Genomic DNA, 26206 nt, shown 5'->3' with positions numbered 1-26206 from the left:
GCAGTGACATGAAACTTAGTTTTTTTGAAAAGAAAGGAAATACTTGTCGTCTTCAGAGTATTAATTCCATTTATATAACAGAAACATCCTTATCAAAATTTAAAGGTTTCCTGTGTCATAAACCAATTCATTCCTTAAATGATCTCTGAGGACTGCAAACTTCATGAAGTGTGTGTTCAGCTGTCCAGAGTCATAAACATACTTGGATTTCATATATGTATATTATGTCCTTATAGTCATTAAAACCCAGCAAAGGTGGGTAGTGAAAGGCTTAACTAATTCAGATTAAAGGCGTGGAAGTAAAAGTTTCACATTTACATGTCCAAAAGTCAGGATATTACTGTAAAAATAAACAGCTGTGTATATATTCCCACCGTAGATAACAGGGTGTGCAAAAGATATCAGTAGTTTGCGTCCTTTGGTTACTTTTCTAGCCTGTCTTAGAAACTGGCTTGGGTCCTTTCTGACCAAAAAGACAATATTTTCAGCTTATACTAAGGGTTGCCTTTGATTTGAAACTGCTTTGTGAATCATTCCAGTGATGAGACCTCTAACAAGGTTGTTAGGGCCATCCACTATCACCTGTCACTCTTGTTGCCCCCAAACTAAATCTCTTTTTTAAAAGTCTCTCTCTCTTTTTTTTTTTTTTTTTTTCCTGTCCAACATGGGCACCTTGTTCAATGCCTAGCTTTCCTCTTTAGAGATGGTGGGTTGTTCTTACTAAGAATCTTTCTCCCACTGGTCCACTAACCTAAACCATCTCCTGTGTGATAAATCCATGGAAAAGAGTTACTTTGTAGGACCTGGAGGAATTCCCATAAGTTTTTTTGGTTACTTGTATTTTTAATGGAACTTTCTACATAAAAGTTTATTTCTGGTTTATGTTTATTTGCATTTTAAGTAACTTTAATGTCATTGTCTTTTTAGTATTGCTGGTTTGTTGAACCATAAATCTTAAAGGTCCTGGTTGATAGTCTTGGTGCCTTTACATAATACTTTCTGTAATAATGTTTATTTTATTACTTTCTTTTTAATAGAACCTGATTTGAAAAAACGGATCCGGGTGCACTTGCTCAATGCGCATGGCCTGGATGAAGCTGGCATCGATGGTGGTGGTATTTTCAGAGAGTTTTTAAACGAACTACTGAAATCTGGTTTTAACCCCAACCAGGGGTTCTTTAAGACTACTAATGAAGGGCTTCTATACCCCAACCCAGCTGCTCAGATGCTCGTGGGAGATTCTTTTGCAAGGCATTACTACTTCCTAGGCAGAATGCTTGGAAAGGTAATTTTTATATAAAAATAAGACCCAAAACAAAAGATGTCATTTTACTGTTTTATAGTTGTCTACATTTTATTATCATCATTCAAAGTTGCTAAACATTTTGCTGATCCCAACCTAGTAATTATATAGCAGCTGTCTACATTTTATCATCGTCATATATTGCATGGGCAGTAGTTGGACTGAAAAATAATTGGTACAGTACAAAAACAGAACTATAAAACTACAGATAGAGTTATGTATTTCTTTTAATGTGTGTGCATGGTATACTTGGAAATTGGTGTCTTTCTCATTTGCTTCCTACCATTCTTATTCTGTGAGGCAGGGTTTGGGTTTTTTGTTTGTTTATGGTTTTGGTTTTTTAAAAATTACTTATTTTATGTATATGAGTACACTGTCGCTGTCTTCAGACACATCAGAAGAGGGCATCAGATCCCATTACAAATGTGAGCCACCATGTGGTTGCTGAGAGTTGAACTCAGGACCTCTGGAAGAACAGTTAGTGTTCTTAACCACTGAGCTCTCTCCAGCCCGCCTGGCTGTTTATGATTCTGTTTTGTTAGTGTGGGTGCTAGGAATGGAGTGACTCCTGTAAGCACTTTACCCACTTAGCCATCACCCCAGCCACAAAAGTAACTGTTTTAAACTTGTTCAGTGTGGTGACGTGTTACATGACTGGGGAAAAGGCAAGACTTTGGTTTAATGGTGAAATGTAGAGACTATAGACAGGGGAATCTACATTGCAATTGCTCCCTATAAGTAACCCTTAATCCAGTTGTTACTTTTACTGATTACTTGTATTTTTAAATGTGGGGCTTTTATATACAAGTATATATTTCTATACTATGTTTATTTTGTTTGCTTACTTGGATTTTAAATAAAAATGTTGATTACTGTTAATTGTGGAAGAATGTGTCTAGCAGGCTGTTCCAGTAAAATCAGGAGCTACCTACTGTGTCTTAAATGAGTTCTAATTTGATCCCATGGGGCAGATAACAGTTTTGTACTGGAAGGCATGGTGCGTCTGCCATATGTCAGTGGATCTCTGCCATCAGGCTCAACTTTTTTCAAGGTTTATTTTTATTTTTAGCTATGTGTTTATATAAAGATAGTGTGTGTGAGTCCAGCTGCCTTTGGAGGCCAGAGGAATTGGATCCTCTGAAGCTGGAGTGATGGTGACTGTGAGCTGACTGACATGGGGACAGTGAGCTGAACTCGGGTCCTCTGCAAAAACAGTATGCTGCTCTTTACCGCTAAGCCATCGCTCCAGCTGTGAACTACCCAGTTCTTACTAGTGTGTTGGCACACGCCCATGCTTTTAACCTCAGCACTCAGAAGGCAGAGGAAGGCCTCTATGAGTTCAAGAGCAGCCTGGTCTACAGAGTTGAGTTCTAGGAGAGCCCAGGCTACACAAAGAAACTCTTGTGTTGAAATACTAAAGACAGAAAAGAAGAGAGAAGCAGGTAAGAAGGGGAGAACTCACCACAGGTTAGGTGAGTTGTGAAACTATAGCCATGAGGGTTGGCCAGTTGGAGTTAAATGCTGCTCAAATGGAACATGGTAAATTATAAGTCTGGGTTATTGATAGAAAAGTAGGATTCTAATAGCATGGAAGGTAGATATCTGCCCAGCTCTGGTGCTGATTGAGGCTTATTACAGATAAGTGTAGATATAGTAAAGGTTGTGCTTTTTGTTGTTGTTGTTTTGTTTTGTTTTTTTAAATCTGGGAACTGGATGATCAACTGCAGGGTGGAAGTCCCCAACTGAGAGGAAATATTTACTGCAACAATATATTGATACAGGTCAGATTTTCTCCAAACTCAGTGAACTCAAAACAACTATGAGTCCTTGTAACTTGAGGAACAGAGTACCTAGCCTGTTGTAGCAAGGCAGCTAAGGACTCAACACAGCTAAGGTAGAAAGTGGTTCATCCGACTTCCCTTCTTCACCTGATGCACTATCACAGAGATAAGCCTACTTCTGCCTCCTGAGTGCTGGGATTAAAGGCTCTTATAGAGGAAAGATGTAGCATATTTGGTGATATGAAGTAACTCATAGTGTTCATACAACATACCAACTAATGACACCTATCACCAAGCCTGATGACTTAAGTTTGATCTCTGTCTTCAACATGGTAAAAGAAGAAAAACAGTTCCCACAAATTGCCCCCTAGCTTCCATATGCATGTTATGGTATGTGCCTCCTCCCTAAATAAATAAATGTAATACAGTTATATGTAAAACTTCAGTATCTTTAACTGTCAGACAAATGCAAATCAAACTACATTGAAATAGCATCCTATCCAGTTAGAATGGCTACTATTGAAAGACATGATGGCTCATGCCTATAGCCTAGTATTTGGAATGCAGGATGATTATTTTAGGTTCCATACTGGCCTGGGCTATGGGTGGGTGAAATGCTTATGAGAAAAGCCGGGGAGGAGAACTTTGCAGTTAGTGAGGATGTGTATATGGACTCTAAAAGTTCCTCAGAACAACTGCTGCCCTCAGATACATAGCTTATTCTTCTAAGGCCTAATGTGTTCCTAGAGAAAATGCAGTTACCATGTCCTTGTTGCTCAGATTGGTGCTTAACAGTGGAACAGATAAAGAGATTATAGTATAAATGATGAAATAAATACTCATCTATAAAGAATGAAGTCATGCCATTTGCAGGGAAATTGTGTTGAGTGGAATAGTTCAAACCCAAAAAAAACATGAACCACATGTGCACTCTGGTATGTAGAAGCTAAGAACTAGTCATGAGTGTAGAATAGTGATTTAGACATTAGGAAAAAAACGAGAGTAGATGAGAGAAGCCGGATTTTATCATTGAACACTGTTGGCATGTGTAGAAATATTTACTCTGAGCCCCATTCAGATGTACAGTTAATACGTGTTAACCAAAAATTAGAGTGTGGGAGGCTGGAGAGATGACTCAGCGGTTAAGAGAGCCGCTGTTATTCCCAGCAACCACACGGTGGCTCACAACATCTGTAATGGGATCTGGTGCCTCTTCTAGTGTTTCTGAAGACACAGTGTACTCAAATACATACAATAAATAAATCTTTAAAAAAAATTAGACTGTGATGGCACATGCTTTAATTCCAGCATCTAGAGTGCTGAGACAAGAGGATTGAGAGTTGAAGGCCAGCCTGAACAAGGCCTTGTCTCAAAAAGCAAGGACTTGGCACATAGCTCGGTGATAAAGGGTTTGCACATGTTGTTGAACCCTCAAGACTGCAAAATAAAAGCAGAAGTGAATTAAATTATTTTAAAAACTGTAGCTCCTTGAGAATGTTGGTTGATTTAGTTTCTCAGAGTTTTCTGCATGGAATTCCTTGGGGGGTTCTGAAATGTCTTTACTCTCAGACTGTTAGTGGTTAACTTTGCATCAGCTTGTCTGCATCCAAATGAATGCACCATACAGCACTAATAGCACGGCACCTGAACATTAAATCTGTAAGAGAAGAAAACTATCTATTGATTGATTACAGTATTTATTGGGTCATAATATATTTAAATTTTCTTAATGCATATGTTAGTGATTGTTTACTGTGATAAAGTGCACAAAGGTCCTCAGAGCAGCTTTGCACAGGAAGAATTACCTCCTGTCACTGGTCACTTCTCAGTTAAAAGTTCCATTAGCAGATGGTTCCTGCCTGGGCTGTGGGTCATGGCTGCACTTTGTTGCTTGTAAATCAGGCTCTAGACAGGGATAAGTAAACAGCCTGGGATGTGGTCATGTCATGTTGGACTTTTTCATAGATAGAAGCACCTTAGTCCATTTAAGCCAATTAAGTTCAGAATATTTATTGGAACAAATCTTTTATCATATTTGAATTCTACTTGAAAATTTCCCCTTGATTCAAATTATTGATTTAATTGGAACAGAATGCCTATAAATCAGATTATTTTGTAATACCATGGTAATATATTTGGAATTTTTAATTATCAGATTGTGTAACTTTAGCATGCTTTATAATTGTGTATTTCAGTAGAGTAAGTATGCACTTAATGTATCATAAAGTGAGATGTTGACAGTTAGCAGTTGATCTTGACCTTTCTGGAAGCTGGAAGAATTTATTCTTATACGTCATTAGTGTCCCTTAGAAAATGTTCTTTGGGTTCTAAGGCTTAAATTTGTAAAGCTTGAGATGAACACTTGAACTCTTGCTTGCCTCATTCTTCACGTGACACAGCTCCTCTCTTCTGCAGTCATCTTTGAGCCTAAGATCTCCTGTCTCATCCACTTTGATCAAACCAAGGCTCTTCTTGTCTTTCCATACACTTATGAACTGTAGCACAGGCCTTCTAAAACTTTTACACAATTTAAATTTAGTGACTGTGCCAACCATAGTTGTACACACCTTTAACTGGGAGGCAGAAACAGGAGAATCTCTGAGTTTAAAGCCAGCCTGGTCTACATAAGCAAGTTCCAGGACTAAATAGAGAGACCTTGTCTCATCGAAACAAAACAACAAAAACAATTGTGGCCATGGCACCTATGTTTTGCTCTTAAACAAGATCAGCTTAGAAAGGCAGCTATAAGTAGTTGAGCCCAATCATTAGCATGAGTTAGACCAGGTAAAAAGAACTCCTGATCTTGATTGTTTGACCTGAAGTGTGTTTAATTTTGACATTATAAATAGGTAGAGCAGGCACTCAAATGGGAAACCTAGGTAGATGTTGAAAAGCCAGTGGAATCTCAGCCCTAGTAGTATAGGACTGAAAGGGAGTAACATATGAGGGGTTTGTTGGTAGGAGATAAAGGAAGAGGATAGGAAGGAGCCTACCTGGTTTGTTCTGAGAACAGAAGGATAGAGGCTAAGCTAGGAACGGTTGGGTAAGAAGTTACTTGATTTAGATACCTGAGACAAGCCTTAGGGTTTAGATATCTTAGGTAGACACTGCATTCAAGAACAAGGTTTGGACTGGGCTGCAGACTGGAAGGAGTGCACACACAGGGTGGAGCTTGGGAACAAAGGCCCATGGAACAACAGAGTGCCACAAAAGAAAGAAAACCAGGAGAAAGCAATGTTTCAGAAGCCTGATAAAGATTGTCTCAAGGGAAAAGAGGATAATTACTATGTGATGTTACTGATGGGCCAAATAACACTATAACAGAGAGATGGCCTTGTCATTTATCAGTGTGAACAATTATTTTGCATGGAATGCAAAGCCTAGGCAGATAGATGGGGAGCGTAGCATCATTGTAGCTAAGGTACATTCTGTGCTCTGTATCTATTCTGGGAACTACTATGGCCATTCAAACTAACAAGCAGTAAAATGAAAGCCATTTTCTTTAACACTAGACAAGCAAACTGCTGCTCTTACCCTCCACATGAAGTACATGCAGACTTGATGCTTTGAGGAAAGAGTATTCTCTGCAAGATTCCATTTAGTACAGGTATTTGAGAATGTGACAAGGTCTGCGGCTAGAAGAAGACAAAGACAAGCAAAGTGCTAATAATTCTTAATGCTTTACCCCCATAGTGTGTCCATAGGTAAAAGCAGAAGGACTTCAGTGAAGTCATAAGAGGTACACTTCAAAAGGAACTGAGATGAGTGAGTAGAGCCTGTGTGGGAAGGAGGCTGATGACCCCAAGGATGCCCCGGAAATAACAGCTTCACCTGTGTGCCCCTTGGGCTAGCTAGCTTGCAAGCTTCGTTCTGCCCGTTCTCAAATTTGTTGAGCTAACCATGAGAATAACTCCCCAGGGAAACATGGGTTGTCAGTTAACCGAAGTTTTGGTTAAGTGAACCAAAGTGGCTACTAACTAGAGCAAGGCAAGAAATCCTGAGCTGGACCAGCCTGTGATACATGAGACCCTATGACAAGAAACTAAAGAAAAAGAAAGAAGACTAAAGTTTGTTTAGTGTGTAAACAAACTAAAAACACATACAGTGATCATAGGATCCCATCCTAAAGTCTGGACTGTTGAGAAAATCAGGAGGCTGAAAAAGATGGTTCAGCAGTTAAAAGCATGCTCTTGCAAAGAACCTACGCTTGGTTCCCAATACCTGCGTGGTGGCTCACGACTATCCATAACTCCAGTTCTAGGGGATCTGACTGCTGAATTCTAAGAACACTTGTACACACACACATTCAGGCAAAACACTTAGACACATTAAAATATAAGAAAGAAAAGGAAATTAGTCTGTGAGTGGAGACAAGGAACTGAAAAGGAGAAAGGGGACAGAGATGAACATAGGCTGTCAAACCCAGAGAGTGAAGGGACTCTGAGTGAGGGTCAGTAGAATAGGTTCAAAAGACAAGGTGGCCAAGGTGGGCTATTGAGTCAGCAAGAATACGTAGCTAGAATGTTAGATCATGGCCAATTGGGTCACTGAAGTCACCAAAGATTGTCACAGGACTGTTGGAGTAAAAAGCTTTTGTTTTTTTAATTTTACCGCCGTTGTTTTTGTTGTTATGTGTGTAATGTGAAAATGCACTTTTGCAGGTCAAAGGCCAACTGGGCCACTGTGGATTTTGGAAATGGGTCTTGGGGTCTCAGGCTTGCATGGCATTTACTTTTACCTGCTGAGCCCAGGTGTGAGAATCTTGAACTAAAGAGGGTCCTGGCCCAGTGTGGGTATCACAAGAAGAATGTGTGCTCTGGAAATAGTAGTGCCAAAGGGACCTCTTCAGTTCTGTCTGCAGAGGTTAAGATGTGAAAAAGACATCAGACACTGGGTATCTTTTTGGCAGGCACAGAGCAATGTGCAGAGCTGATGCTGTTCATTGCTAAGGTCAGCACTGGATATGCATTGGATTCCCCAGTGATCCTGGATCCTAGATGTGAAACCAGAACAGTCCATAAAAGGAAAAAAAAAATCAGTCCCAGAGAGAGGATGCAGTGGTTATGAGCACTTACTGCTTTTGCAGTTAGCAGCACACATATCAGGTAGCTAACAGACTCAAGGGAGGAGTACCTACCGCACAATTCCACACACACATCTACATAGAACTAAATATGTTGATCTTTTCAAAGGACATCAGTTGATTTAATCAAAAGTTAAAGCAGTTGTGCCTCTAATAGCAGTAACCATTTGAGATCTCTCCCCCACCCCACCCCACCCATGACTGTTCCTGTTCTTCAAATAACAAAACAGCCAGGTGTGTTCAATTGCTTCTAGTTGCACATCCACTGGTTCACTAAGGAGCACTTGCACTCATTGAAACTAACATTCACATGGGCAGCAAAGTGGGGCTCAGCATCTGGTGCATTAGGTACAGTTGGGGTGTCAACCCCAGCTCTAATTTAGTGTCAGGTAACTGTGTGGGCCTAAATGCTACAGGAGTTGGCTGTGACTGAAAACCAAAGATTATAAATGAGTCTAAATGGCATGCAAATGTTTTATTTTTTAAGCTTTGTAGTTAGCATGATTAGAAATAATTAAAATTATTATCTGCTTGCTTATTTAGGATGGCCTTAAAGCAAGACATCATTTCCTATAGTTTTTAGATTAAGTTATAAATGTTCACTTTAGAACTACCTGAAGATTGATAGAGATGCATTTGAAAAGCATTATTTTTTTTATTGATTCTTAATGTAGTAAATTACTGAAGTTATTTGGCAGCAAGCAGAAGCAGCCTGTTTTTTTTCCTGATAGAGCCACAATTTGCATTAATTACATTGAGACTGCACTCACTTATATTAAAAGGCTTCTACCATAATTAATCCTTTTCATTTCAAACCATTTTGGCACAATTTCTGGCTATAAACATTCATGAAGGACATAACTGGAAAATACTGTACAGGCTTTTCTATCTACCTAGCCTTTTTTTTTTTTTTTTTTTTTTTTTGTGACAGGTAGTTATTGATATGTTTCTTGGAACAAGTGTGGTGCAATGGGCTTGAAAATGCTAAGTAGATGATTTTACATAAAAAATAGACAGTTTTAGAGTTGTATAACTAACCTGTATTTAGAAAGTACCTTGATTTATGCTTACATTTGTATCTCGGTTGCATACATTATGGAAATTTAATTTATAATCCATTTAGCTGATGCAACCATAGTGTTCAGTGCTATCATTTATTAGTGCTTGTGTATTAAATGTGCTAAAGGTTTAAACCTGCCTTATGTAAAAAATTATACCTATGCATTTACATTTTATGAGTCACAGTGGGATTTCTGCTTAAAATTCAGGTAGCCCTGATGTATTTAACGAAATTCTCTGGTTTATTGTTACTAATGCAGAAATGGCAAACAATGACCTTCCATATTGAACATATGATTTACACTCCAGCTTACTCTCAAGTCCGTTGTGTAAATGAGTCTTTTCTCAGTACATGAGGATCAATCATGCAGTTTTATGCAAAATGCTCTCCTTGGCTTTGAACTCATCCTTCATTTAGAACTGATGGTGTTAATAAGTGTGCCAGGTTAATATTATTAACTGTTGTTTGTTTGTTGACTGGGGGTTTTGTTTGTTTATTTTGAGAAGAGTTGCCCATGGGGAAAATTGTGTCATATAGTTACCATTGCCTGGACATGCTGCTGGCCTGAGAGGTAGGGAGAGAACACAGACTCAATGTGAACACTGACCTCTGAGTTAGACATATTCTAATAGGGGAAAAAAATTGTGGAGGAAGACTTCTGTGACTCCATAGGAATTGATTTCTGAGCATGTTAAGCCTTAGGAAAATGAGTCAGGTCATGGCCTGCTTGTGTTTGTGTTTACAAGAGTGTTCAAGAGCACCATCCAAGCTGTTAACCAAGGAATCTGACAGAGATTAGTTATGGCTTCCAAGTTTGCCTGTCAGAATAAGACACTAAGAATATAGTGGTGGGGTTTGTTTATGTGCTTTTGTGAAATGCTCATCTGTCATGGTGCACATGTGGAGGTGCAGGTAAAATTCTCATTCCATCCTGTGGTCCCAAAGGTTAGGCAGGCTTGGCAATAAAAACCTGAATTCACCATCTGAGCCACCTTGCCACAGCCTCTAAAAAAATATTTTTTTTAACTCTTAACACACATTTCTGAATCTATATTGCCTTTTACAACTGTGGGCCATTGGAATATTTACTCTGTGACATGAATCACAGGCATGATGTTGGAAATCTTACATAACTGTACTTTCCACTTCTGCTAGGCAATCTCTGGAGACCTACATAGTAACTCATTAACAATAATTAATCCAATGGGTGTCAGGAAGAGCAGCCTCTGGCCACAGTGAGATGCTGCATTAGCTACCAAGACCAAGATTAAAAAGCTGGCAATACTGACAGGTGGGGAGTGTGAGGACCAGTGGGAGTCCTCACACATCACTGGTTGGGGGCAAAAGGTGCTAGCATTTTAGAAACTATTTGGACAGTGTCTTCCTTGTGTAGCCACATCTTTGCTCTGTTCCTAAGTATATGTTCATGAAAGTCCAGAAGTGGAAACACCACACACACTCATCACCAGGTGAATCTATCACACCACAGCAAATGAAAGACTCTCCAAAACCTGATGTGTGCTATATATATATATTTTTTAAGATTTATTTATTGGGCTGGCAAGATGACTCAGTAGTTAAGAGCGCAGACTGTTCTTCCAGAGGTCCTGAGTTCAATTCCCAGCAACCACATGGTGGTTAAACCATCTGTAATATGATCAGATGCATTCCTCTGGTGTGTCTGGAGTGTACTCACATGAAACAAATAAAATTTTTTTTAATTATTTATTTATTTATTATAAGTACACTGTTACTGTCTTCAGACACACCAGAAGAGGGCATCAGATCTCATTACAGATGGTTGAGCCACCATGTGGTTGCTGGGATTTGAACTCAGGACCTCAAGAAAAGCAGGCAGTGCTCTTAACCACTGAGCCCTCTCTCCAGCCCGTGTGCTATATTATTATGAAAAGTCTTCGGAGTGATGAAACTTAGATCTGTGGAGGGGATTCCCTGAATTTACTCAGGTATAACCAAGTAAGAAATTCATCAAAAAGACTGGAGAGATGGCTCACTGACTGCTCTTCCAGAAGACCTAAATTCAGTTTCCAGCAAACACATGGCCTCTCACAACTGTCTGTAACTCCAATTCCAGGAGATTGGATACCCTCACACAGACATATATGCAGGCAAAACACAAATTCACATAAAATTTAAACATTATCAAATAATCATGCAAGGTTTATCTATACTAAAATGCAAATAATTGCAAAAATAATATAAAATGAGGACATATTTCTTATTTTTACCCCTTTTTAGGGGCATGTGGGTGTGTGCCATATGTATTCAAGAGCTCAACACGGGCTGGAAGAGTATATTAGATCTTTTGGAGCCAGAGTTATAGGTAGTTGTAAGCCCCTCTGATATGGGTGCTGAGAATTGAACTCGGGTCCTCTGGAAGAACAGCAGTCTTCTGAACTGCAGAAGTAGAGTGGGAGCTGTGTTCACAGTGCTGATGTGACCACATCTATAGCTGCTAAAGAGTTCTGTTCTAGATCTAGCACACCATGTCTATAAACATGCCCTCACTTAGAAATACATAGCCAAGTTCAGAGCCAAAATTCAGTGGCCAGTGTCTTTCTACGATAAAGGGGGGATGCGACACAAAACAGACACACAGTGCAGATAAAGAAGCAGGAAGTAGAAGGATGCAGCTGAAGTTGGGTTTCCTGAGCTGCCAGGAGCTGGAAGGGAAGTTAAGGATTCAGCTGAGAACTCTAAGAGAGTACTCTGTTTTGTTTAGTTTCCTGTTTGTATTCAGTTGGTGCCTAATATACTATAACACTAGAGCACTCATATCTGACTTTATGGAAAGCATTTGCTGACATTGTAGCATGAAGGATTTGGCTCTTAGAAATCCCATTTGGTATTAGCACTCTGGTTTCAGCCCTGGCCTGGCACATAGTAGATGCATTGGCCTCACATTATCATGGAAGCAGGGTCTGCCTCTCAGGACTCTGTCATTGTTGAATTCGCTGTCTTCTGTTATAGAAAGCATACAGATAATACTGACTTTTAATCCCCTGTCTGCCCTTTGGTCTGTCTGAAGGCTCTGTATGAAAATATGTTGGTGGAACTACCCTTTGCTGGCTTTTTCCTGTCCAAGCTACTGGGAACCAGTGCAGATGTGGACATCCACCATCTTGCCTCATTGGACCCTGAAGTCTACAGGAACCTGCTTTTCCTCAAGAGCTATGAGGAGGATGTGGAAGAGCTGGGACTGAACTTTACTGTGGTGAACAATGACCTGGGAGAAGCCCAGGTGAGCTGGGGAAGCATTTCATCTTTCTTTTCCTCATGCCTCTGTCATTGTCCTCAGCTGGAAAAACTTGTGACTCGAGCTTGGCAGCACCAGCAGCTCAAGCATCCAGTCACTCATGTTCTCGGCATCCTTGCAGGAACGGTATGCTCTGCCCAGCAGTCCTTCATCTCTGAATTGTACCCCTAGTTGTGCTGAAGCTGGAGCTTCTCTGGTTCCTTACTAGGGAGTGACTGACAAACCGTTCTTCCCTCACAGCTGCCTGGCTGCTCCTGCTGCTTTCATCCTATTTGCAAAAGGAAATGCCTGTATTAGAGTCAGACTAGGTTTTGTTGTTACTTTTGGTTTGTTGGGCTTTTGTTGTTTGGTGTGTGTTCATGAGATGGTTCTTTGTGAGAGAGGGTTTCATGTGATGAAGCTGTCTCTTCTCGAACACTTAGATCTGCCTACTCTGTCTCCTAGGTGCTGGGATTAAAGGCGTGTCTAACCTCATGCCTGACACAAACTTGTTTTTCTTGTTTTTTGTTTTTTTTGGGGGGGGTTGTTTTGTTCTGTTTTTTTTTGTTTGTTGGTTTGTGGTGGTGAGATAGAGTCTTAACTATTTAGCTCTGTGTATCCTGGCAATCTTTATGTAGACCAGGCAAGACTTAAACTCCAATCCACCTGCCTCTGCCTTCCAGATGCTGGGATTGAAGGTGTCACTACCACCACCACTCAGGATCCAAACTAGTTTTCTTGATAGCAGCTTTATTGTTATAGAAGTCACATTTCATAAAATGCATATATTCAAAGTTGGTAGGTATCACTTTAGCTAGTTGCAAAATATTATGTTACTCTTAGGAAGAAACAGAGTTTTCTCTACCTGGCCTATCTTCTAGTATGTGTTAAGTGTTTCCAAAATTTAGAAAACACCTTAAATATGTAATCCCAGTCCCAGAGAGGTTGAGGCAGCAGAAATTCTAAGTCAGGTTGGGCAATATCCAGAATTTGTTTCAGCAAAGAAGAGCAGAAAACATACCTCAACCTCACAATTAGTTTATAACTAACCCCCCAAACTAAATGTGAACTGAAGCGTGGGTTATAAAATGTGAAATATTAACAAGCATGACTTAAAAGTTGTAGATGGAGACCCTTCTGTGTTGTTAACAGTTCATGCTAGGGCTGGAACCCAGACCACTGCCTGTGCCTCCAAACCTTATTGATGTAGAACAATAGTAATCTTTTTCTTAGTTCAATAATTGGGTTAATAACTACTTTAGAGGTTTTTGTGTGTGTGTGTGTGTATGTGTGTTTGCTTGTTTGTTTGTTTGTTTGTTTGTTTTTTCAAGACAAGGTCTCACTATATAACTTTGAACTTACTATAGACCAGGCTGGCCTCCAGCTCATAAACCTGCTTGCCTCTACCTCCCAAGTACTGGGATTAAAGGCCTGGGTCACTGCAAATTTTGTTCTTTTCAGTTTGCATTGTTACTTGTTTCTCTCTCTCTCTCTCTCTCTCTCTCTCTCTCTCTCTCTCTCTCTCTCTCTCTCCTTCTTTCTTTCTTTCTCCCTTCCTTTCTTTTTGGCTTGTCAAGCCCCGGTTTCTCTCTGTAACCTTGGCTTTCCTGCAGCTCACTCAACCACATGTCTGTCTTCTGAGTGCTAGGATTAAAGGCATGAGCCACCACCACCCAGCCTGCCACTTGTTTCTAATACAGGTTTTTCAAAGGTCATCAGTGAATGAAATATGAGTAAAGTTCTGGTGTGTATTCAACATAATAATAACAGAATAAGTCACTGTATTTCCAACAGCTAGGAAAGAGGAGTTTGATTGCTTTTATCAGTGAAAAACATGATAAATGTTGGAGATGTGTTTAACCTGATTTAAATATAATACAGCAAAGGTCACAGCATCACATCACATAGGAACCCATGAATACATACAGTTTTTGTTTTTATGTATTACCATGAAAAATAAATTTAGGGAATTGGTAAGAAATTTCAGTCCATAAAATGTTTGCTGTTTAATCATAAGTACCTTTAATTTAATTTAATCCCCATTGTCCAAGTAAAGGGCCAGATGTTATTACCAGGAAACATCCTGGGTGCGCTCTGTGCCAGGGTTCCAGAATTCACCAGTCACACGTAGGGAATAAAAGGATTAAGAAGAGGTTGTTCATGCTGAGCCTCATGGTTCAGGCCTGTTATCTCAGCACTAAGAGAGCAAGGTGAGGTTTGTACCATTATAAGAATGTTTTCACTGTACAGCCAATGCTTGTGCTCCTGTTGCCATGTGTCTTGGTAGCATATTCTCCTTAGTTAAGGTTTCTGTTGCTATGATAAAACAGTGACCAAAAGCAACTTGAGGAGGAAAGAGTTTATTCATTTTACAGCTTGTAGTCCATCATCTAAGGAATAAGAAAGAGCAGAAACAAGGAAAGAACCCAGATGCAGAACTGATGCAGAGGGGTGCTGCAGACTTGACTGGCTTGCTTCTTGTGGTTCACTCAGCCTGTTTTCTTATAGAACCCAGGACTAGCAGCCCAGGGATGATACCACCCACACTGAGCTGTGCTTTCCCACATCAATAATCAATCTAGAAAATTATCTACAGGTCAGTCTAGTGGGGGACATTTTCTCAGTTGAGGTTCCCTTTTCCCAGATGACTCTATCCTGTATCAAGTTGATATAAAAATTCATCAGCATGTACTGTTAGGTGCTGCTAGCTGAGGCAGCTGCTGGTAGCATAGAATGTTTCATTGTGTTAAGAGATAGATGGGGACTGGAGAGATGGCTAAGTGGTTAAGAGCACTGACTGCTCTTCCAGAAGTCCTGAGTTGAATTCCCAGCAACCACATGGTGGCTCACAACCATCTGTAATGGGATCCGATGCCCTCTTCTGGTGTGTCTGATGACAGGTCAAGTGTACTCACATATATAAAATAAATAAACAATTTTTTAAAGGTGATAGATAGGTGATGTAGAAATAGCTATACCAAAGATCTGATCAGAAGAATAAGGAAGCATGATGGTAGAACAGATTTAGGGGAGTTCTGCAGAGGGAGATAGAAACAGGCAACCCTCTGTGCTGTGTGCCACTATTCTTCTCTGTAAAGTAGCAGTTCTGTTGTTCTGTTGCCTGGATATTTCCTTTAGTGTGAGCATTATGCCTGTTTACAGGAGAAAGAAGCTAAGGATGTAACCAGGCCATAAGTAATGATGAATAGTTGCGCTGGGGTTATAAGACCTCGATTGGAGTCCTCAATTTTCTTGACTTAGGCAAGTTGTAGGACCTTCCCTGTTGCAGGAGCAACTGTGACATTGACACAGCTGACCCTCACAAGTGCCAGAGGAAGACACCTACCAGGAGAGCTTCCCTGTGCTGTTGTGTTGTTTGTTGTTTTCACTACGCTTCAGTGCTGGAGCCCAGGATCTCATGATGCTGGTATTTCTTCTCCCGTTAAGCTATGCCCGTGACCTCCCTGTTCAGTCTTCAATGGCTGTCTTAATATGCCCATCAAACCAAGAACTGTGGCACATTTGGGTGACTTTTAAGTAAACAGATTAAACATAGATATTTAGATTTAGCCTGAGAGAATTTTAAGATAGTATCAGTATTTTGTAAGTTACTAGAAATTCCACTATTAGGTGATTGGTGGTCTTAGAAGTCCTTTTTACTGGGTACTTGATTACTAGTCTTCACATCCTACAATCACACCATCATCTATTACCTACCTTAATCCTTTTAAAGAAACGGTGTTTTTATGTATGGAAATATAATAGCCAGCCTCAGAAGGTCTGGTTAACAGATGAACTGTCAGCTGAATACAAGCAGAGGAATTAGGGTAATGAACAGTCCTCACTCAGCTTGAAGACAATGGCTTGAAAGCCCATTGTAAGATTTGATGTCCCAAATTGAGAAAGCAAATTAGTAAGAAAGATTGAATGTCTAAAATGTGAAATACTGCAGGAAGAAAATCAGCCATGTTGAAGGTTAAAGCTGCATAACTTTGATAAAATGGGAACAAGCAGGTTACCATGCTCTCTAGTACCAGATACAGCTTGATTTAAGTAAGGTTCTTCACCTAACATTGGCATATCCTTTACGGTAAAACTTAGGGGTATATAAAATACTACTCAAGCTGTTAATATGTTCTTGTTAGACTAGAGATATAAAAGAGCCATGAAAAGAAAGTAGAGCTGGGTAGAGCTGGGAGGTGGTGGTGCCAGAAGTTCTGTGATATACAATATTAGCACACTATAGCCAAGGCTTGTCTCCTGCTCCCCAGACACAGCCTATTTCAGACCATCACTCTGAGTTTACTAACTATAGTGCCTTCGTTAATGTGGAAATACAGAAATGTCTTTGCCTCTTTATTTTGTGCCTCACCCCACCCCTGGCCACCATTATGTGGCCCAGGATGGGCTTGAATTAGCTGTCTGCCTTTGCTTTCCAAGTGCTGAGATTCTAAGTATGAAGCCTTCACTTATTATACATTCTTTATCATCAGAATAGGTAACCTCCACTAACACCTGAAATGCATTTTTAAAAATTTATTTATTATGTATAAGTACACTGTAGCTGTCTTCAGACACACCAGAAGAGGGCATCAGATCTCATTACAGATGGTTGTGAACCACCATGTTGGTGCTGGGATTTGAACTGAAGACCTCTGGAAGAGCAGTCAGTGCTCTTAACCACTGAGCCATCTCTCCAGCCCCAGAAATGCATTTCTAATCTGTGGTTATAAGCAAGGCATTTCAGAGCATGCTCTTGTAACTAATGCTACCACATCTGTGGTAATCTCTATATGTGAAAGTTCATACACTTACAGTATACCCTACGGCTGAGGCAAGAGCTCATGTTAAGGTGAGAACTGTATTTTCACTGCACTACTTTCATACTGGCCCTGCCACGACATTTAAAGAACAATTTTTCAGGTTCATTCTAGTTTTAGAAACAGTGTGGCCATGAGGTGGTGGTGGTGCACGTCCTTTTTCACAGCTGGGGGAGCAAAGGCAGAACCAGGTCAGTCTCTGTGAGTTCAAGGACAGCCTGGTTTACAAAGCAAGTTCCAAAATAGCCAGGGCTTCACACAAAGAAACCATGTCTTGAAAAACCAAGATAAATAAGAAACAGTGTAGCTGCATTGGGGGTGGCATTTTTGGTTTGTCTTTATGTTTTTTTGGTTTGTTTTGAATTTTGTTTTTCATATAGTTTTCACTGTGTAACTCAACACAGACTAAAAATCTTCCTGCCTTAGCTTTCCAAGTAGTGGATTTAATAAGCATGTTCCCTCCAAAATCATTTACCACTGTCCTTTATTCAAACATTCTACAATAGAGGCAACATTCTAAAAAGATTAAAGGAAATATAATGACTGTTTATTCTCCAAAACAAGGACCTTGTTCTCTCTAGGACTAAAATGATTCTCTGATTCATAATTTTGCCCTTAGTGACTCTACTTTTTAAAAATGAAATTGTCACAGTTCCATTATTTCTCAGTGCTAGGATAGGACAGGATGCTTAATGATGGGAAAGAAAAAGGTGCTGCCTCTTGTCATAGCAATCCTGTCATGAGCCTGTGCTACTGGTGTATGCTGGATTTTTATTTTCTAAAACTTTGGTTTCCCTGTTTTCACACCTCTAGAACCCTGTACTTTCTGTTGGCAGGTGGTTGAACTAAAATTTGGTGGGAAAGACATCCCAGTAACTGGGGCCAACCGAATTGCCTACATCCACCTGGTGGCTGACTACCGGCTGAACAAGCAGATCCGACCGCACTGCCTAGCTTTCCGCCAGGGCCTGGCCAATGTTGTAAGCCTAGAGTGGCTCCGAATGTTTGACCAACAGGAAATTCAGGTATCATGGCTACTACTCTCAGAGATACAGTTGTTTCAGGAAATAAAACACTTTCTGAAAATATCCCTTCAGGTTTCCAATTTAACCTTTACCCCCTCTACTCTTCCTCCAGGTATTAATTTCTGGTGCACAAGTTCCTGTAAGTCTGGAGGACCTAAAATCCTTTACAAACTATTCAGGTATGTAGCACCACATTAGACTGTGCCTTTCCCATAGGTCATTTGTTACTCTTATATCCCTGTCTTCTGTCCACTTTACAGTGAGCTACTGTTCTCAGTCACTTGCACGGCTACCAGCAATTACAAGTATGAGCCTTTTCTCATTTTTATATTGTTCAGCAAGTTGCAGGACAGCCCGAGCAATTACATAAAGATTCCCTGCCTTTAAAAACAAACAAACAAACAAAAAAACATACAGTGGTGGCAGAGGCAGGGATTATCCCTATGTTCCAGGACAGCTAGGGAGAGATCCTGTCTCAAAAAACAAAATTAAAATAAAGAATAAAAGAAAATGAGGTAGAACCTGGTGGTAGTGGCAGTGCACACCTTTAATCACATCACTTGGGAGTCAGAGGCAGGTTGATCTGTGCAGTTCCTGGACAGCAGGGGAGGGGTACTAAATACAGAGCCCCTTTGTCAAAAACACAAACAAAACAAGTTCTTTGAGTAGGGCAATGGTCCTTTATGTAAACAGTGAGGAAGATTAAAACATTTGCATAAAAGTCTTAATAGGTGAGAGATTGAAAAGATTTGAATTTCAGGGGAGAGGAGAGATGTCTTTGCAGTTAAGAGCATCTTCTGGAGGTCCTGAGTTCAATTCCCAGAAACTACATGGGATTCACAACTATCTGTAATGGGGTCCGATGCCCTCTTCTGGCGTGTCTGAAGACAGCGACAGTGTACTCATACATTAAATAAATAAATATATATATAAATCTTTTTCAAAAATTGGTTTTTGTGTATCTGACTTAATGTTAGATCCCATGTAACTGGAATCATAAGCAGTTGTGAACCACTGTGAGTGATGCAAAGAATCAAACCCGTGTCCTCGGTAGGAGTGGCCAGTATTCTACATTGCTGTACCAACTCTCTGGCTTCCTCTTTCTAAAAAATGTTAGGACTGTATGAGCATGCATGGATGCACAAAAGTGCAACATTTTTGTAGTCAGAGAATTGCTTGTGGAAGTCAATTCTGTTGTAATATGTGAGACCCAGGAATTGAGTTCAGATCATCAGATTCGGAAGCAAGTTGCATAGACCCACTGAGCTAGTTGTATAGGCCCCAACATGGATGAATCTTCAGTCCATTGTGCTAAGTGAAAGAGACCAGACCAATCATTGAAATGACAATGCTAGATGATTCTGCTTATGTGAGGCACCTAAAAGGCTCACAAACTGAACTTAAAATTACTCTGAGAAGGAAGCAGGGTGGGGGTTCTGTTTGAGGTGAGACTGATGGCTGTGTGGAAAAGTAAATGTCATCGATACTCTTGGATTCTCACATAAAAGTGGTTTAAATGGTTAATTTTATGTTGTATGTTTTACCCACAAAATAAAAATAAAATAAAAAAAAAAAGGAATCTAGAACTGAAGAGATGACTCAGTGTGTAAAATGTTCTTGCTGCTGGGCCTGAGAACCTGAATTTGATCCCAGGAATCCACATGGTAGGAAAAGCACACAGACAGACACTAACTAAATGAACAAGTGTACTTTTTTAAGTAAGAAAAAAATCAAGGTAAGTGTAGTCCTCAAGGGGCTGAGGCAAGATTTCTGTGTTAAAGGCAAATCTGGACTGTAAAGTGAGACCAGGAGACAGGTGGAAAGGGAAGAGAAGGAGAAAGAAAACACCCAAGAGTTCCTGTATTCAGTTAAAAGGCCTTTTGTATGCACCATCTGTGGAGTTAGAGACAGAAGGTCAGAGGTGTCTGTAGGAGCTTTGTGAGAAAAATGGAAATGTTCTAAATATGAATGTGCTGGTGATTCTAAAAATCACTTAAATTTGCATTGATGTATGTGCATTTTTTTTCTTCTGTAGTTGTTGTTGCTCTAAACCTAAACTCTAGTCTTCTATAAAAACAAATAATGCCACAGGTCATAGTGTCTGCACTCTCCAGTCAGATGTTTAGGAAATGCCATCATTCTGACCTTTCTTTGCCAAGAAATTGCCCTGAGTTGTTTGCCTTCCCTGTCTACACTGAGAGTTTATACCTTTAAGGATCCCAGCTATTCCAGTAAATAGATTTAAAATATTACCATAGTCATTTTGGTGCCAATTAATGCACTTAAGATATCCTATTGATGTTATTTCTGTAATGTATTAACAATATATGGCAATTATTTTAGTTTTAGGGAGCACTTAATGAGATTAAAAGCTATAAGTAGCAGATAGTACATTTTAGAATTGTGTTTAATAACAGTGAGGCAGGGCTGGCTGTCAGCCACAATCTGAACCTTATTATCTATCAGGAGTGGCAATAAATAGACACGGAGATCACATTGGCCAAACGCCTAGCTCTCTGAGAAATAAGGTATCAGTGTCTACTGGGGATTTTTGTTTGTTTGATTTGTTTTGTTTTATTTTATGTATATGAGTACACTGTTGCTGTCTTCAGACACACCAGAAGAGGGCATTAGGTCCCCATTACAGATGGTTGTAAGCTACCATATGGTTACTGGGAATTCAACTCCGAACCTTTGGAAGAGCAGTCAGTGCTCTTAACCACTGAACCATCTCTCCAGACCATGTCTTAACACTTTTTTTAGATGCATAGTCAAGTGTCAGTTCCAGTAGACCTTCCTGTCTACTCCACATGTTGTTGGTTTCTAGTGCTTGCTAGGCATCATTTCATGCCCACTCCATCATGGTCACACCTACCCTCTGCATACGACCAGAGGCAGGTATCTTAGTTTGGCTTAGAAAACCTACTCTCCTATCTCATGGGCCCCTCAAAACATTGGTGTCATACTCCCAAGTTGTTACTGCTCCTTCTGCATTGATTAGGGGTGGGGGTAGGGTATTTGTTTTGGTTTTGTTTGTTTAGGCAGTGTTTCTCTATAGCTTTGGCTGTCCTCAAACTCACAGAGATCCACTTGCCTCTGCCTCCCAAGTTCTGGAATTAAAGATATGTGCTGCCACTTCCTAGCTTGGGTTTATTTCTAATGCCTCATGTTCCTTTTATGATAGGAGGTTATTCTGCCGATCATCCTGTCATTAAAATCTTTTGGAGGGTTGTAGAAGGTTTCACTGATGAAGAAAAGCGCAAGTTGCTCAAATTTGTAACAAGTTGCTCTCGCCCCCCTCTCCTGGGTTTCAAGGTATGTATCTTCCATGCCATTTTCTTTAAAACCATACACGTCTGGCCACTACATGGTTGTTGTCTTTTTGTCCCATTCTAAGTACTAAGTGTTGTAGTGATTGTATTGAGGCTTGTGGTATCTAAAGAGCCTTCATTCAAATAGGCTGCCTGAAGTTATAATCATCAGACTTGTCAGTCCGTGGTGATCATTTTCCACTCTGAATTGAAGAATACACAACCTAAAAATGTAGGTGTTGAAATGAGCAGAAGTAGATTTTGGTCATGGCTGTTGTTACCATTTGCTTTACATTATACTGGACTTGTTTGTTCACTTCTGAAAAGTAATTGCCCAGCCTATAGTGTTTAGTAATTAAAGTTATTTGGGGGGTTGTGGAAGTGGTTCAATTAATTAGTAAATACCATGCAAGCAGGAGGATCTAAATCCTATACCTAGTATCTGTCTGACAAAGTGGTGCATGCCTTTAATCCCAGGACTCATATCTGTGGGTTGGAGACCAGCCTGGTCTACATAGTGAGTTCAAATCCAGTGTGAGCGAAATAGTGAGACTCTACTGTCTTCAAAACCAAACAGAATAAACAGATATTCAGTACTCAGTTGAAAAAAAACTTGGCCTATGATCTCAACTCTAGAGAAATGGAAACAGAAAAATCCTTGGAGCCTGCTGGCCAGCCAGTCAAGCTGAATTAGTAAGCTTGAAGTTCAGTGAAAGACTTTGTTTCAAAACATGGCAGCAAGACAAGATGGCTCAGCAGGTAAAGTCACTTGCTTGACTGCTTGAGTCTAATCCTATTAAGTACTGTGCATTTGTAATGTCAACACTCCTACTGTACTTTGAGAATTAGAGACTAGACACTCCCTGGTAACTAACCTAGATTACACTATGCAGTAGAAACGACATTCTGCTGGGAAAGAAAGTGACAGGAAAGAATGTACTCCTTTCCCTCTAATCTCAAACACACACACACACACACACACACACACACACACACACACACACACACACACACACACACGAGGGGGGGAGTTTACAAATTTAAATTAGATGGAGGGAAGTTGAAAAGTCACCCAAGCTCTTACTTCCACATGCATACCCATACCCACCCATACAAACATTCCATACACAAAAATGTTGCTTGAGAGATATTTAATGATATTTTCAGTATTCATTATAAAATAGGATAAAGCAGCATTTATACTTAATAAATACATAGTGGAGATAGCAAGACAGCTCAGCAGGAATTGTTAATAGCTCACTGGGAAAAGACACTTGCTGCAAAACTGACAACCTAACCTGAGTTCAGTACTTGAAACCTGTGTGCTGGATGGAAAAGAATTTCTGAAAGTTGTCCTGGCATGCTTGTTCACACGCACATCATGAAAACATGCACATAATGAATAAATGTGATTAAAAATTTTAGACAAGTGTGGTGGTGTACACCTTTTATCACAGACTTTAGAAGGCTGAGGCAGGCAGATAGCTATGATTTCCAGGCTAGCCTGAGTTAATATGGTGAGATCCTTCCTCAGTGGCTCAGCAATGTTGTGTGTGTGTGGTGTGTGCGTTCGTGCATGTGTGCGTGCATGAGTGCACATGCCACATACACATGCAAACATACATAAGGAACCAGCATAATTACACAGTGGTTAAGTTACTGCCATGCCTGGTATACTGAATTTAATCTCTAGAACCCACATGGAAGAAGAACAACAGCTCCCACAAGTTGTTCTTGGACTTCAACATGAATGTAGGAGGCAAGAACTAATATCCAAAGTTGTCCTCTGCCGTCTCTCACACATCTGCTGTGGCAAAACTAGAAAAGACTTTCCCTGCCCACTTTAACCTCTTGCCTGGCCATGTTTGCTGTATAGTCCTAAGTCATCTTGGAGCAGATTAGGGGTATCTTTCTTTTCTTTTCTTTTTTTTTTTTTTTTTTTTTTTTGTTAGATATTTTACTTTGTTATACCCTAGAATAGAGATGGTTCTATAAGTCACTACAATTCAATGATCAAATATAAAAGAGTTTGCCCATGTTGCATTTACAGTCTGGCTGTTCAGACTACAGCTCAAAAAGCACTAGAAACCTATTTGCAGGCTCTTGGAAACAGCTGCTTCATACTGCTGTGTGGAACTAGGCAGCCATGTTTCTAATCAGTTTCATGTATCTTGAGACTTGGTGAAATTATGTCACTTGTCCCTTAATGACCCTTGTAGAACTTGTCTTCTAGGTAAGGATCCAGTGTACTGACATGCGCGGGCATGTTTTTTTCATTTTGTTTTTTTGTTTTTAGATGGTATTGCTCTGTAACTTAGACTTACCCCTGGACTCACTATTTAGCCCAGACTGGCCTCAAACTCTTTAGTCCTGCTGCGTTGGTCTTGTGAGTGCTGGGAGTTGGCCTTTATTACCTTACCAGTTTAGCTATGCCCTTTAGTTCCTTCTCTGTGTTCTGGACAGTTTGGGTAGGCATAAACAGGTTCTTTTTTGAAAGTGTTCTATGGCATTATCTTAAGCAGTGTGCTTAGGATGGGTGACAGCATTGGTTATGAGGTCCCAACTTATAATAGACACCATGACCTGCAGATACTCAGACATTTAATAGGAACAAATGACTGTAGTATGATCAGAAGATGTGAGCATTGACATCTTGTTGTGAATCCACTACATGAAATAATCTTTTTTTTTCTTTAAGATTTATTTTATTGTATAAACACCATCCTGCCTGCATGCCTACACACCAGAAGAGGGCATCAGATCTCGTTACAGATGGTTGTGAGCTACCTTCTGGTTGCTGGGAATTGAACTCAGCACCTCTGGAAGAGCAATCAGTGCTCTTAACCACTGAGCCATCTCTCCAGCCCATGAAATACTCTTTTTTTTTTTTTTTTTCTCTTTGAACTTTATTTTTTAAAAAAGAGAAATGTACAAATTTTAAAGGCATTTTGGCATAGAGGTTTAATAATATGCACTGAAATCTTACTAGTTACCATAAGCATAAAGTACAGGTAGAACAGAACAGAACATGAAAACAGTCACAGTTTTCTTAGTGTGTATAGATTAAACATAATGATTTTTGAATACCAAAAATTGCCACAAGACTATATTCTTAGCTCTTGGATTATTAATGATTTAAGGTTCAGATGTACCACACTCTGAGAGGATGCTATACACTTATTTTTTTTCCTCAGAAGGACTGAGGCTTTCACTTTGTGGCCTTTGTTTTTCTTGAGCTTCATATGGGGTATTCAGAGCTTTCTGGGGCTAGTATCCAGTTATTAGTGACTGCATATTATGTCTGTTCTTCTGTGACTGGGTTACCTCACTCAAGATGATATTCTCTAGATGCATCCATTTTCCTAGTAGTTTCATAAAGTCATTGTTTCTAATAGCTGAGTAGTACTCCATGTGTAAATATACCTCAATTTTTGTATCTATTCATCTACTGAAGGACATCTGGGTTATTTCCAGCTTCTGGCTGTTATAGATAGGGTTGCTATGAACATTGTGGTGCATGTGTCTTTGTTGTATGTTGGAGCTTCTCTGGGGTATATGCCCAGAAGTGGAATAACTGGGTCTTCAGGTAGTACTATGTCCAATTTTCTGAGGAATCGCCAGACTGATTTTCAGAGTGGTTGTACCAGCTTACAACTCCACCAACAGTGGAGGAGTGTTCCTCTTTCTCCACATCCTTGCCAGCATCTGCTGTCATCTGAGTTTTTGATCTTCAACATTCTGACTGATATGAGACGGATCAAGTGAGATAACAACCAAAGATCCTGTAAACATCTTACTGGAGGTCTGGTGGAAAGGTCAGAGACAAAAATAGATACTGCTGTGCCTACATTCTAAAATCCACTCTGTCCTGAGCTGCATTTCTAAGGATACTGCCTGGAGCTATAAATACCAGTGTACTTCTCTATGCCACATTCTTGAAAACCCTGCCCTTCAGATGTAGATGTACTTCCTTATAGCCTTATTCTTGAGAGCCCTACAGATGCCAATGTGCTAGATAGCCTTTACGGGGCGTAGTACAGAAACCTGATTCCTGCCTTGGCCAGCCCTAAGGTGTCCTGGGATAATATTAATATTATTCCGCCATCAACTTTTCAGAGGTGCCAAAAATGCTCTCCACAGTTTAATATGGAGATCTTTGATCCACTTGCACTTGAGCTTTGTACAAGGAGATAAGAAAGGATCTATTTTCATTCTTCTGCATGCTGAGTGCCAGTTGAGCCAACACCATTTGTTGAAGAGGCTGTCCTTTTTCCATTGAATGTTTACAACTCCTTTGTCAAAAATCAAGTGACCATATGTGTGAGGGCTCATTTCTGCATCTACTATTCTGTCCATTGATCAACCTGCCTATCTGTACCAGTACCATGTGGTTTTTAACACAATTGCCTTATAATATAGCTTGTGGTCAGGGATAGTGATTCCCACAGATGTTTTCTTGTTGTTGAGAATGGATTTCACTATTCTAGGTCTTTTGTTATTCCAGATGAAATTACACATTGATCTTTCCAACTCTATGAAGAATTGAGTTGGAATTTTGATGGGGATT

At 39.9% G+C, this 26206-nt stretch overlaps 1 protein-coding gene across 4 annotated transcripts in view; it reads left to right on the top strand.

Annotated features, from left to right (window-relative positions):
• UBE3C (ubiquitin protein ligase E3C) overlaps window positions 1–26206 on the top strand; it is a 91932-nt gene that overhangs the window by 56500 nt on the left and 9226 nt on the right. For all 4 annotated transcript variants that reach the window (XR_013975513.1, XM_080936569.1, XM_080936570.1 and 1 more), the window contains exons 18-22: window positions 1038–1285; window positions 12277–12489; window positions 18140–18328; window positions 18441–18507; window positions 21513–21643. Coding sequence is in view for 3 of the 4 variants with exons in the window: in XM_080936569.1 (XP_080792695.1) it covers window positions 1038–1285; window positions 12277–12489; window positions 18140–18328; window positions 18441–18507; window positions 21513–21643 (848 nt within the window). In the remaining variant the exon portion in view is untranslated. The remainder of the gene's footprint in view (window positions 1–1037; window positions 1286–12276; window positions 12490–18139; window positions 18329–18440; window positions 18508–21512; window positions 21644–26206) is intronic.

This window comes from Micromys minutus (assembly GCF_963924665.1).
Source record: "Micromys minutus genome assembly, chromosome: 23".
Taxonomy (NCBI): domain Eukaryota; kingdom Metazoa; phylum Chordata; class Mammalia; order Rodentia; family Muridae; genus Micromys; species Micromys minutus.
The sequence above is the reverse complement of the archived record's forward strand: the minus strand, read 5'-3'. Positions and strand labels throughout refer to the sequence as shown.